Here is a 13,766-nt window from a genome sequence, read left to right on the forward strand (position 1 = left end):
TCACCATACTATTTCTATGGAGAAGCAGAGTTTTCACCCCAGGACCAGACTGCAGACTCCTCTTTTCCCCATCATAGAGGGGAGTGGTTCTGTAGTCCTCAGAGATAACTAGGAGTGATGTAACTGATAGACTACAACACAGGCAGTGATCACAGGACTTTATCAGCTGTAAAGATTTCTGTCAAAGTCCATGGCTATTTTTTTATCATGAAAAGATATAGAAACATAATTCTAGTATATTTACCAAAGCAAACAGGGACCAAATAAGAGACATACATGTTTAAGGTTAATTTGTATGGTTTACATACATAACTATCTGGGCAACTCCTATTTTTTTTATTACTCTTACCTTTAATACTACATTATTAATACATTAATCATACATTTTGTACAACATATTACTCATATACATTTACATTCTCTGTCTGCAATATTAGTGGTTAGTCTAATGCACTCTACGGTTCTTCCCATATGGTGACCAGACAGTGGAGGAAAGAAAAAACATGGGAACTGGTAGTTTCATGCTTGGGTGAACTTACATTACTACTGGGAGGTTTGTGGCACCTTGTTGTTTTATGGTAGTAGTGTCATTCTACATAGAAGACATCCATCAATCCAGAGTTTCAGTAATCTGGATGTACATCTCTTGTTTAACTTACAAACACTGTATTAATGATCTGCCAAACTATCTGACTGACTGTAAAGGTGGCCATACAATGCTGACTCTTCAACACAAATGCTGCTTCTTCCATGTTGCACTGATATATCCCCAAACCACTATAAGGTATATGATCGTGTATGTTTACACTAATAGTAGTACACAGAAAGGTTTTGTCTTTTACTATCATTACCCTTGGGGCCATGAGTGTGTGCACCCTAAATCATTAGGGTGTGCACCCCAAAGTTCAAATACACATGCGTGTGTGGGTGTATATATTATATTGTCAAAAGTATTGGGACACCTGCCTTTACACATACACACACATGAATGTCAATGGCATCCCAGCCTTAGTCTGTAGGGTTCAATATAGAGTTGGCCCACCCTTTGCAGCTATAACAGCTTTACCTTTTCTGGGAAGGCTGTCCACAAGGTTTAGGAGTGTGTCTATGGGAATGTTTGACCATTCTTCCAGAAGTGCATTTGTGAGGTCAGGCACTGATGTTGGACAAAAAGGCCTGGCTCACAGTCTCCACTCTAATTCATCCCAAAGGTGTTCTATCGGGTTGAGGTGCAGGCCAGTCAAATTTCTCAACCCCAAACTCGCTCGTCTATATCTTTATAGAACTTGCACTGGACATTGTCATAAAGGCATTGGATTGTGTCAGTAAAGCAGTGGACATATTAGTAGGGCATAGGCTGGTGTCAGTAGGGCAGAGGTTAGTGTCAGTACGTAGAGCAGTGAACATATCAGTGGGGCAGAGGATGGGGTCAATAAAGCAGTGGATGGTGTCAGTTAAGCTACTAGGGGGTTTAAATCAAAGATTACATGACTGCTACAAGATTTTAATTAACCCCTTCCCGTCTGCGCTATAGCCAAAAGGCGGCTACAGCGTTCGCTTACTTAGCTGAGAGGGTGTACATGGATTTCCTCCTGTGATTGCACTGCCCCCTTGCTCCCCGCGGCATGAGGGCGGCACAATCTGTGATTGCAGAGTCCTATGATGGGCTCAGCTGAGTGCAGATCTGGGGAAAGAGCCAATCACAGCAGCCTTTTACCACATGATCAGCTGTGTTCAGTGACAGCTGATCATGATGTAAACACAAGCCGGTTATTGGCTTTCCTTTCCTCATGCTAACAGCGTGAGGAGAGAGGAAGAGAAATGATAACCAGCTTGTGTTAAAGGGACATCTACACTGATAATCAGAGCAGTGATTATCAGTGTCCTGATTATTAGTGCAGTCCCAACAGTGTCCACCGGTGCTGCTAATCAGTGCCCACCAGTCATGCCAATCAGTTCTGCCAATCAATGCCCATCAGTGCTGCCAATCAGTGCCCATCAGTGCCTCCTCATCAGTGCAACCTATCAGTGCTGCCTATCAGTGCCCATCAGTGCCACCTATCTGTGTCCATCAGTGCTGCCTATCAGTGCCACCTATCGATGCCTTTCAGTACCGCCTATCAGAGCCCATCAGTGCTGATCAGTGCCCATCGGTGCAGCCTTCTCAGTGCACATCAGTGAAGGAGAAAAATGACCTGTTTGCAAAATTTTATAACAAACTTTGATGTTTTGTTATTTTTTTCCAAATTTCCTGTCTTTTTTTCATTTGTTTAGCAAAAAATACAAAACCCAATGGTGATTAAATACCACCAAAATAAAGCTCTATTTGTGTGAAAAAAAATTAGAAAAATGTAATATGGGTACTACTATAGTAAAAAATATATATATTGGACATACACCTAAAGCAGATCTGTACTTTCCAGAGAGATTTTTTAACCACTCGCTTATTGGGCACTTTTACCCCTTTCCTGGCCAGGCCAATTTTCAGAATTCAGCGTTGTCACACTTGGAATGACAATTGCGCGGCCATGCAACGCTGAATTCTTAAAATTGGCCTGGCCAGGAAAGGGGTAAAAATGCCCGATAGGCGAGTGGCTAAAAAATCTCTCTTGAGGGTACAGATCTGCTTTAGGTGTATGTCCAATATATATATTTTTTTTACTTTTGGGTAGAGCAGGGAAGCCTTAGAACTCCAGATATCTGCTATCCTGGTCTCTGTTAGGAGGTTTCCTTATTCTTACTCTCATGGCTGCTGCACTGTATCATGTAACCAAAATGACATTGTAAAGTCAACTTTAAATTGTTTATTTCTACACAATTTTCTGCATTTTGTCTATAAACTTTGCTTTTTTTTAAGGTATCCTGGAATTCAGCATTGAGATTTCCTGTGCATCCCAATTAGGGTTAACAAACACATAAAACCATTTAAACACATTCAACAGCCAAAATGAAGCATGACAGTATTTGCAGAGTAAGAAAATGTCACGGATATCATGACATTAGGACAAGAGGAGTTTACTTGTGTCACCAAGATAAACAATGTAGATTTACAGAGGTCATAATAACATGCTATTAATCTAGAGTGTAAACCTGCCACTGTTCTGGTCTTCTGTGTGCTAGTAGATTAAAACATCCCCACTGGCTTTATATCAACATCCGATAAAAAGAAAAAACACATAAAAAGCAGAAAATATTTAATCAGTATAAACATTTCTGATGTGTCAACTGACAATAATAAGAAATTACGTGTATCTAAATCCAAAACCAGAACATGCAATAAATTGTAGAGTACAAGTCCTTGGTATGGTGGCTGAATTTGTTTTCAAGCTTCTTTTGCTTTATTTTCACCTGATAATCCTGCAAATAACAGACTTCCTGTCCCTGGGTGGCTACGTCACTCCTCCACTATATGCATGGAGGGAACAATGGTTGTCCCCTGACAGAGTACAGGCAATTGGAAATGTACAGAAGATAATTAGAAAGGAAGATCTTCTGGGCAGCTCGCAGGAAGTGACAAAAACACTGCATTTCTGGCAAGATCAACAGGTATTTTATTTTGCATTTTCTGCAAATGATTGTAGCGTAAAAAATAAAGTAATGCAGCCACCACATCAAAAGACTGTAAGCTACAATGTGTTACTATTACTATTATTGTTTTTGTGTAAAGTTCTCATTTAATGCATAGGTTTTTGTGATTTTCAGTGAATATTTATGAACTATAGAGCCTCATGTTCCCATGTTTCGATTTCAGACCATTTTATGGACATTTCAAGTGGAATTTGCAAGGCAGATTGGTGAAAAAGGTGACAATGATTCAAATGTAATTGTGCCACACTGAGTTAGGTCTTAGAACTAGGTTTTTCAACTAGGTTGACTCACAAACTGTCACATAAAGCCTAACAACTACTGTAGCAAATGTTCAAATGACGGCACAGCGGCTCTTGTTTTGGGATGCCATCCTATGACAGCGTCCCAGAACAGGCTCTCTCACGCCCACACGGGGGGGGGGGGCAGCACGGCATTTGTGGCTCTTTACAGAGATCGGGTTGCGGCGTATCCTAGCAACACGGCGCAACCATGATCTCTGTAAAGAGCCACATCTGCGCCTCTTTAACCATGTGATTGGCTGTGTCCAATCACAGGTGGTCACATGTAAACACAGAGATAATGGTAATCGGCGCTCCTCGTCTCACACTGAGAGTGTGTGGCAAGGAGAGCCGATCAGTGGCATCTCCACACTAGGGGACATCTACCAATGTAGTCAGGGCACTGATCATCAGTGCCCTGATTACAATATAGTGCCAACAGTGTCACCAACCAGTTTCCACCATTGCCCACCAGTGCCAGCAATCAGTGCTCACTAGTGGCAGCAATCAGTGCCCACCACTGCCTACATGTGCCACCAATCAGTGCCCATTAACGATGCAAGTGAGTGCTGGCTATCAGTACCACCTATCACTGCTGCTGATCAATGCCCATCAGTGCCCATCAGTACCGCCTATCCATGTCGCCTATCAGTGCCCACCAGTGCCACCTAACAGTGCCCATCAGTGCCGGCTATCAGTGCCACCTATCAGTGCCCATAAGTGCAGCATATTAGTGCCTCCTCATCAGTGCCACCTAATCAGTGCCCATAAATGCTGCCTCATCAGTGCTCATAAGTGCCATCTCATCAATACCCACCAGTTCAGCCTATTAGTGCCCATCAGTACTGCCTCATCAGCACACATCAGTGAAGGAGAAAAAATACTTAGTTACAAAATTTACTGAAAGAAACTAAGTAAAAAAATTTTTTTTTTTTCAAAATTTTTGGACTTTTTTTAAAGTAAAAAATAAAAAACCCAGCAGTGATTAAATACCACCAAAAGAAAGCTCCATTTGTGTGAACAAAATGATAAAAATGTGTTTAGGTACAGTGTAGCTTGACCACGCAATTGTCATTCAAAGTGCCACGGCGCTGAAAGCTGAAAAATGGCCTGGGCAGGAGTAAGTGCCCTGTAGCCAAGTGGTTAACTAGAGATTAAAACTTACATTTTCAAATGGGCCATTACCTCTCATCCTTCCTCCTATTATTTAAAGTGGAATTTTACACCCCTCCCCCTCAAAATAAATCAAGAAATAAATATTGCAAGCAGGCATGCTTTTTATTGCATAAGAAACATACTGCTTGTTGATTTATTGGGGCTGAGAATGTTCAAAAGACTATACAATTGTTCAATCATGTGAAAGAAAATTCCTTATTTTATCTGAAAATGACTGAATAATTCATACAATTTATTATATGAACATTCTCCAATCCTAAATCTGCCTCATTATTTCTCTTTTATAATGAAATCTTCTTACCCGCCTGCTTGCAAATTTCTTTAGAATCTACATGTGCAACTCAGTGTATAGGCTCAGCATGCGTCGTTCCAAGGATGTTACATCCAGCCCACCCAGAATGAAGATGTCTGCCTTGTCACAGACATTGCATTGCTGGAGGGGAGTGAAGTATTAAGCACGTGACTTTGAAGCCGGCACCCCAGCGTGACTTTGGCACGACTTCTTTAACATAAGTCAATGCAAGTCGTGCCAAAGTCGCACCAAAAGTAGTGCAGGAACCTTTTTCTAAGTCTTGAGTTGTTCCTATAAGCCCTTGTACACACGGTCGGAGAATCCGTCGGAATGTATCCTATCGGTCCGTGTCGTCAGATAATCCGACTGTGTGTGGTATGCATCGGACAGATTCCGTCTGAATATCCGTCGGACCCAATTTTCCAACATGTTGGAAATATTTCCCGACCAACTGGGCCGGTCGGACATACTCCGATCATGTGTAGAGAATTTTGATCGGACCAAGTGCCACGCATGCTCAGATCAAATTCCTACATCAAAGCTATTGGCTACCAGCCTGAATGTAGTCCCATCGTAACGAAATTACGTCATCACGTTCTGAAAGATCAGATTTTTCGCCAACTTTGTCCGACCGTGTGTATGCAACAGTTTCGGACAAGATCCGACAGACAAAATCCGACGGGCAAAATCCGACGGATTTGGTTGTGGAAATCTCCGACTGTGTGTACAGGGGCTAAGAATGGTTCCGTTGCACGAAATGGGGAAAGACTTGTCATGCGACTTGTGCTCTCAAAGTCGGCGCCCATGACGTACCAGTATAAACCGGGCCTAGGCGGCTATAGCTCCGCTTTAACACTGAGCCCACAACCTAACTAAAAACATAATCTTTCACATTCAATCTGACCCTAAAACCTAACTTAAACATCTCCAATACTAATTTAATAATAAACTAGCCCCTGCAAAAGTGTACTTACCTTGCTTGGGGCCCAAAGTAGCAAATAAAAGGCAGCAGTTCTGTCCCAACAACCAACAGCATCAATTCACTGGCATTAAAAAAACAATGATCTGTGGTCTAGAGCACATTTTAGTTCTAAAGTTACCTGGAAAATCATAGCCTCTGGATACATTTAACCTTAGTGAAAATATGCAAAAATGTGTGCAACAAGCAAAACTTTCATACAAGTTTGCGTACTCTCATATAAATATATAATATTAAAGGTCTCTTACCTGCCACTTCAAATATTCTCTTTTTATATGAACTGGTAACACTGCCATCTTTTCTTCTTAGTAAAGGGCTACTTCTCCTCTCTGCTACCTTCTGTTTTAATCGAGAGCGAACTTTCAAATTGGGCTCTGAAGCTGAAATGAGAATTATGCAGAGAATGACACATATGAAGTTAATAGATGACAGATGGTCACATGAACTCTCAAGAACAGGTCTGAGAAAGTTTTCCAAGTCAGAACATAATAGCTCACCCTTATGGGGCCAACAACTGCATACTGAGCACAACCACCAGCCCACAGGATTCTCCTAAAACCTACCAAAAGTGATCAGAACAATTTCCACCATGCTGTTATGAACAAAGCCACAACTACACTATGTTGTCAGAAGTATTGGAACACCTGCCTTTACACGCATATGAACTTTAATGACATCCCAGTCTTAGTCTATAGGGTTCAATATTGAGTTGGCCCACCCTTTGCAGCTAAAAGAGCTTCAACTCTTCAGGGAAGGCTGTCCACAAGATTTAGGAGTGTGTCTATGGGAATGTTTGACCATTCTTCCAAAAGTGCATTGTGAGGTCAGGCACTGATGTTGGACAAAAAGGCCTGGCTCGCAGTCTCCACTCTAATTCATCCCAAAGGTGTTCTATCAGGTCAAGCTCAAGACTCTGTGTAGGCCAGTCAAGTTCCTCCACCACAAACTCTTTCATCCATGTCTTTATGGACCTTGCTTTGTGTACTGGTGAGCAGTCATGTTGGAACAGGAAAGGGCCATCCACAAACGGTTACAATAAAGTTGGGAACATGAAATTGTAAAACAATGTCAAGCCCAACCCCAAAATAACTACACACCACAATCACAAAATGATTTGGGGGGGGGGGGGGGACACAATACTTTTGGCAATATAGTGTGGATGAGCAAGTTTGAGGAGGAGAAACTTGACTGGCCTGACCTGAACATGATAGAATGCCTTTAGGTTGAATTAGAGCAGAGATTGTGAACAAATGTGCTTCTGGAAGAATGGACAGCCTTCCAAGAAGAGTTGACGCTGTTATAGCTGTAAAAGGTGGTGCTAGTCAAAATTGACTAAGACTGGGATGCCATTAAAGTTCATGTGCATGTAAAGGCAGGTTTCCCAATACTTTTGACAATATAGTGTAGGTCTGTTCACAAGTTCCGGTACTATTATTTGGGAAATATCCAGGTGTGAATAGACTCCTAAATAACACATCACATTCCCAAACTACATATGACAATATATCATTTTGATTTGATTATTTCAGAAATCTCACAATGTAGTTAGGTTAGTGTGGAAAAGAAATCTAGATATATAGTTTCTCCTCAATGTGCCTTCATGGGAGATTTCCCTGGCAGCCACTGACTAATATGAGGTATGTTCCCTCTACTTAGAGAACGCTGTTCAGTATTCACCAGAGAGTCGCTTAACTTCTATGTCAATGTATTTCATGCCCGGTGGCACTGATTGCCTTCCTATTTTTACCATGCACTCTTCACTCTTTGCATTTCAATCACATCAGCAGTAGAAATTTTTCTTTATATATTCACGTCTCTAAATTTATCGGCCTGCTGAGAAGGTAACCTTGCATAACATAAATTATTGAAATGTAAACATGCAATCTGGAACTGAAAGAAATACATGAATATTCTGTGATTTAAATCTATAAGTAACACAAGAGAAACATGAATACCGTATATACTCGAGTATAGGCCGACCCGAATATAAGCCGAGGCCCCCAATTTACCCCCAAAAAAACTGGCAAACTTATTGACTCGTGTATAAGCCGAGGGTGAGACATGCCTGTCCATCCCTGTGTGTGTGTCCGTCCATCCCTGTGTGTCCGTCCATCCCTGTGTGTCCGTCCATCCCTGTGTGTCCGTCCATCCATCCCTGTGTGTGTGTGTCTCCATCCATCCATCCATCCATCCCTGTGTGTGTGTGTCTCCATCCATCCATCCATCCATCCCTGTGTGTGTGTGTCTCCATCCATCCATCCATCCATCCCTGTGTGTGTCTCCATCCATGTGTGTGTGTGTGTGTGTGTGTGTGTGTGTGTGTGTGTGTGTGTGTGTGTGTGTGTGTCCAGCCTACCTTTGTCCCGAGCCTCCGTCCCGTGCCTTGCCTCCTTGCCTCCGTCCCGTGCCTTGCCTCCTTGCATCCGTCCCGTGTCGTGCCTTGCCTTGCCTTGCCCCCGTCCCGTCCCGTCCCGTGCCGTGCCGTCCCGTGCCCTCTTCGTCGGCGGCCATTGTAAAGTTCAAAAGCCGCGCCTCCTCCTTCGCCTGTGATAGGCGGAACACTGAATTTCCCAGCAGCCTGTGTTCCGCCTATCACAGACGTCGTATCATCCTCGTCCGTAGTACGAGGATGATACGATGTCCGTGATAGGCGGAACACAGGCTGCTGGGAAATTCAGTGTTCCGCCTATCACAGGCGAAGGCGGAGCCGGAGGCGCGGCTTTTGAATAGAATGGCCGCTGTCTGTCTGCTCGACACGCTGATCGAGCGGGCAGACAGCGATGACTCGAGTATAAGCCGAGGGGGGCACTTTCAGCCTCAAAAAAGAGGCTGAAAATCTCGGCTTATACTCGAGTATATACGGTAATTAGTTCCAAAATAAAAAGGCATAAAAATAAAAAAATATATAAAGAACCATTTAATATTACTTCCTAGAACTTCAATGTTTATAAACTTCAGCAGCAAAATAGGTGATTAGTTCCCATTTATATACAATAAACATCACCCTGCCAATCACTTCTGGAGGCAGTAAGATAAGGAGTGAGCTTTCTAACTGATAGCTGTGTGCCGGGCTTCCTGTTCCACTAAAAATAATTCCACTAAGAGCTGTGTGAATCTAAAATTTCTGTATATCACTCCAGTGTAATTTCAGAAAAACAACATTCTTTTCTTTAAAAAATAAATAACAAAAGATATTGACCTCATGGTAGTCATTATTATTATTATTATATAGGATATATATGGCGCCAACAGTTTGCGCAGCCCTTTACAATATGAGGGCAGACAGTACACTTACAATACAGGAGGGATCAGAGGGCCCTGCTCGTTAGAACTTACAATCTAGAACTAGTCATGATGTGGAAGAACTTTAGAACTATGAAGATAATTGTTCATTGATTAGAATTACCAATGATCATTAAGTAAGTTTAGATTAGAAGGCCTAACATAGGAGCACAAACTCCGCAGGTCAGGACTTCAGGACTAGCAGTCTTTCTACACCTTAAAGAGGTCCAATTGACTTGGCCATATAGCCCACCCTTTCAAAGACCAGATACCTTCACGGCACTCACCTGCCGATCCTTCTTTCATGGCTGTCACTTCAAAATACTGGGTGTTCCTGGCTATTGGGGAGCATGTGACCTTTTCCCATAATGCTGTGCTTGATCCTAGCATCTAATGCCTAGGCCTGAGCAATGTTACATGTTGGAGGGAGTGACTTCACTGCTCTCTGTAAGCTCTGACATCGGCCATGGTAGGGTATTTTGCAGTGACTGCAACAGAATAAGCAGGTGTAGGGGAATACTGTGAATATGATGCATTTTTTTTGGGGGGAGTGGGTGGGTGAGTAAAAAGGCTTTTTAAGATAGAAAGGATATCATTTTTAGAACAGCGATGTGCACATTTTGCACAGAGACGACAACTGGTTTGCATGCCATGGAAAATGCCATCATCAAACTGGACCAACTATCCTTAAACAGGGGTGTAGACATTTGACATGGCCTGTACCCACATAATGTCAATTAAAAATCTTTATCCAGGTTTATTAAAAAAACTATTCACACCTTCCATCATGCAGCTCTAGCCGTTTACAAATGTATCAGGCTTCTTGACACTATGGAAGCAGAACAGGGTGCTTTTACAAACTTTTACATCTCGTCATGTTCTTGAATCAACATCTGCCTTGTTGAGGTATGTTCCTGGCATTCAGAACTATAGAAGCTACTTGAAGAAGTGGTAAAAATGTCTTCAACACTGCAGAACAAGTCCATTTGAAAATAACTAATACCATCTTCAGCTATTAGGCCCGGTTCACAGTGGTGCGACATGGGATCCTACTTGTGAGATCACAAGCCGCATGACATGTCAAATGTAAATGTTTCCCTATGAGAACCATCTTAACTAATCCGATACAAGTCGCTCCAACTTTAGAAAGGGTTCCTGCACTACTTTGGTCCGACTTTGATATGACTTTAATCCCATAGAGTGTAAAAAGTCACATTAAAGCAGAGTTCCATCCAAAAGTGGAACTTCCGCTTACTGATTCCCCGCCCCCCCAAAAGGTGTTAAATGTGGCACCGGAGGGGGGGGGATCAGATAAGCGTGCTTATTGCAGGTACCCTGTCCCCACTTCCTGGAAACCAATCCACAGCGAAGTATGTCAGCAGCTCGCCCCCCCTCCTCCTCCCTCCTGGCTGTGAAACCTAAAGGCTGCCGGGTTCCCTTACCAGCAATGGCGGCGGCAGCAGCACCCGACCAGCCGATGTAAACATCAGCTGCAGTGCTGACATAACTGGACTCCAGGACAGGTAAGTGTCCTAATGTTCACAGTATTTGTAGCTGCTGGCTTTTCATTTTTAAAGGGGGGGGGGGGTGGAACTCCTTTTTAAGTTAGACTGAAGTTGCAGGGTAAAGTCGGATCGGAAGCCGTGCAACTTTTATGTCGGAGCAGTGTGAACCTGGGCTCAGCTTTATTGGAGCAAGACTCCACCTATGGTAATCAGCACTTATGTTTTCACATGCAAAAACAAAAAAGAGTTTGACCAGTATATGTCTGCCACGAGAAAAGCAAACCTTGACTATTAGGACCCATTAGCACTGTTTCTACTTGCCTATGGTTTAGTAAAAAAATATAAAACAATCCATCAATTAATCCTAAACTGCACTGAGACAGAAAGGCAAAGTCTGCACTATTTTATTTAATGCACAGTTTGTGTATCTTTGTCCTGTGAATTATCAAAATGCAGCTTTCAGCTTTTTCTAAAGCATTTACAGAGGATGCATAAATGTAGTTTTTAATAGACCAACATGCAGTTTGGAGGCAAAATGCAAAAAAAAACAAAAAAAAAAAGAAGAAGGAAAAATAGGACTTTAGTTGTTGATAAGGCAAAAGAAGCATGTGCACGTTTTTAAGGGCCCATTTGCACTGTTCTGCTTTAAAAACACCTGAGTTTTAGGGTATATTAAATGCTATTACAGCTTGATGAATCAGAAATGGGTCCTTAAGGTAAATAAAGATGATTCATTTGAGAAGTATGGCGCTATATTCTCATGCAATTCTATTATTTATCATGGGCAGGTGTGAGTTATTCTCACAGCTGCCTGGAAAGTATGCCAACTTGTCCACAGGCTTGATCACCAAAAAGAACGATCATTCTGCCAGATACACATGAACATATGTCACAGGTAGGAATATTTTGCTACTATTTAGCAAGCTTTAAAGTGTTATTAAACCCTCAGTTTTTGAACATTTTCAGCAGAAGATTTAATCAGTTACTGAATATGCAGCGTCTTCATCTTTTAATCCTTGCCTATGTTCCAGTTTAAGCTGTTGTCGCAAGTTTCCTGTGTGTAATTTCACCAATTCTCATCATCTTTCACCATCTTAGGCTCCATTCACATTAGCGCGTCTCCAAAGTTGCACAAATTCTAATGCAACTTGACGCAACTTTTGGTGCAATTTTGATCCAAAAGTCGCACCAAAGTAGTGCGGGCACCTTTTCAAAAATCTACTGATCCTGTGTGCGGCCAGGTGCCATTTTCTTCTTTGTACTGTTGGAATACTGGTGAGGGGACGCACTGGACTCCTTTTCTGCCATTGTGCTGGGTGCCCAGTGCGCCTCTGTGCCTTTAAGGCTCTCTCCAGGCTTACCTGCCCTCAATCTATTATTATGCATGTGCTTCCACTGTGGTGGCTCCCAAAAATGTACAGAGTTAGGACTGTAGATAATACTGGGGTGCCCTAAAGTGTCCCCTGCAGCTTACGCATGTATTTGCAAATGTGTGCAAACAAACCCCGTTTTTAACACAAACTGTTAGATAGGAAAATTCTTATTTTTTTTGCAGGCTGGTTGGTAAGTGAGCTGGGAATTTTCTTGTTTATTTTGCCCTTCCATGTGCTCCTTGCTGCGAAGGCCCATTATAGGTGGGGGCAGTGGCCATTTGTTTGTGCCATTTTCTTGTAGTTCTAGCTCAGCCTGACAAGTCTTATATCCCCGCCAGCATACAGTGTCACCAGCTACAGGATTTACCTTCTGAAGCATTAGAGTGGTGCTGTTTTTCTAGTTTAGCCTACATTAACATGCATCTGTTATAAGAATGAAGTCATTAATAAATAAAAAAAGAACATCACAGTAGCACTATGAAGACGATGAAAAAACAAGAGCAGCACGTTCTCAATGCCGTGTACTAGAGACCTAACAAATGTGTTTATTTAAATTCATCAAGGGGAAAATGTCTCTGGAAACAGCAGGTTTTCATTGTAGCTAATTGAGCATGGGCTGCTGCGGGGGGTACTAATTTCAGCAGATATGTATACAGTGAATAGGGACGAAAGACTAAGATAGAGGTTTTCATTGGAAAAACATGTGAACGCTTGAACATAAAGAATACCACATGTCAGGATGTGGGCCGGTCAGGTGCAACAATCCAGACACCGTCTACAAGATGCTGCACCTGCAGTGGGCTCCCTGCTCCGACATTCCTACTATGATCTCTGCAATGTCCAATGGTCAGCATCTGCTTATCTCATCACTGAATTATACTACTGATGCAGCTATTCCCATCTGAAGGAATTAACAAATAAATTATTTTTGCAATATAGATGACAATCTCTGTTCCACCAATTTTGCAGTTCAAAGGAAATTCAATAAAACTGGAGTTTGAACTTGCACCCTTCTATAGTAATGGACAAATACAATTTTGGGCTGTCATTAAAGGGTATACACCACCGTGAAGAATGATGTTATGTGCAGCAGTTCACTCAACTAGGCTACCAGTATCAGGATCAATGCCTACTTCACATCGCAAACTGCTCTTCGGTGAAATGAAGCAGTCTTTTACCAGACATCTTTTAAATGCCACAAAAATTCCGATCCCCAGACACTGGAAATCAAAACAAACACCCAAAATTTCCAAATGTTTCAGTATGATAGAAGAAATTTACCTACATGGATGA

At 42.2% G+C, this 13,766-nt stretch overlaps 1 protein-coding gene across 10 annotated transcripts in view; it reads right to left on the reverse strand.

Annotated features, from left to right (window-relative positions):
• The window catches only part of HDAC9 (histone deacetylase 9), an 880,403-nt gene that overhangs the window by 207,681 nt on the left and 658,956 nt on the right, over positions 1–13,766 (reverse strand). For all 10 annotated transcript variants that reach the window (XM_077491260.1, XM_077491259.1, XM_077491263.1 and 7 more), the window contains one exon: positions 6,562–6,693. In XM_077491260.1, coding sequence (XP_077347386.1) covers positions 6,562–6,693 — 132 coding nt within the window. The remainder of the gene's footprint in view (positions 1–6,561; positions 6,694–13,766) is intronic.

The sequence above is a fragment of the Lithobates pipiens genome, unplaced genomic scaffold (genome assembly GCF_037356315.1).
Source record: "Lithobates pipiens isolate NorthernLeopardFrog02 unplaced genomic scaffold, aLitPip1_a1.2 Scaffold_19, whole genome shotgun sequence".
Lineage (NCBI taxonomy): Eukaryota > Metazoa > Chordata > Amphibia > Anura > Ranidae > Lithobates > Lithobates pipiens.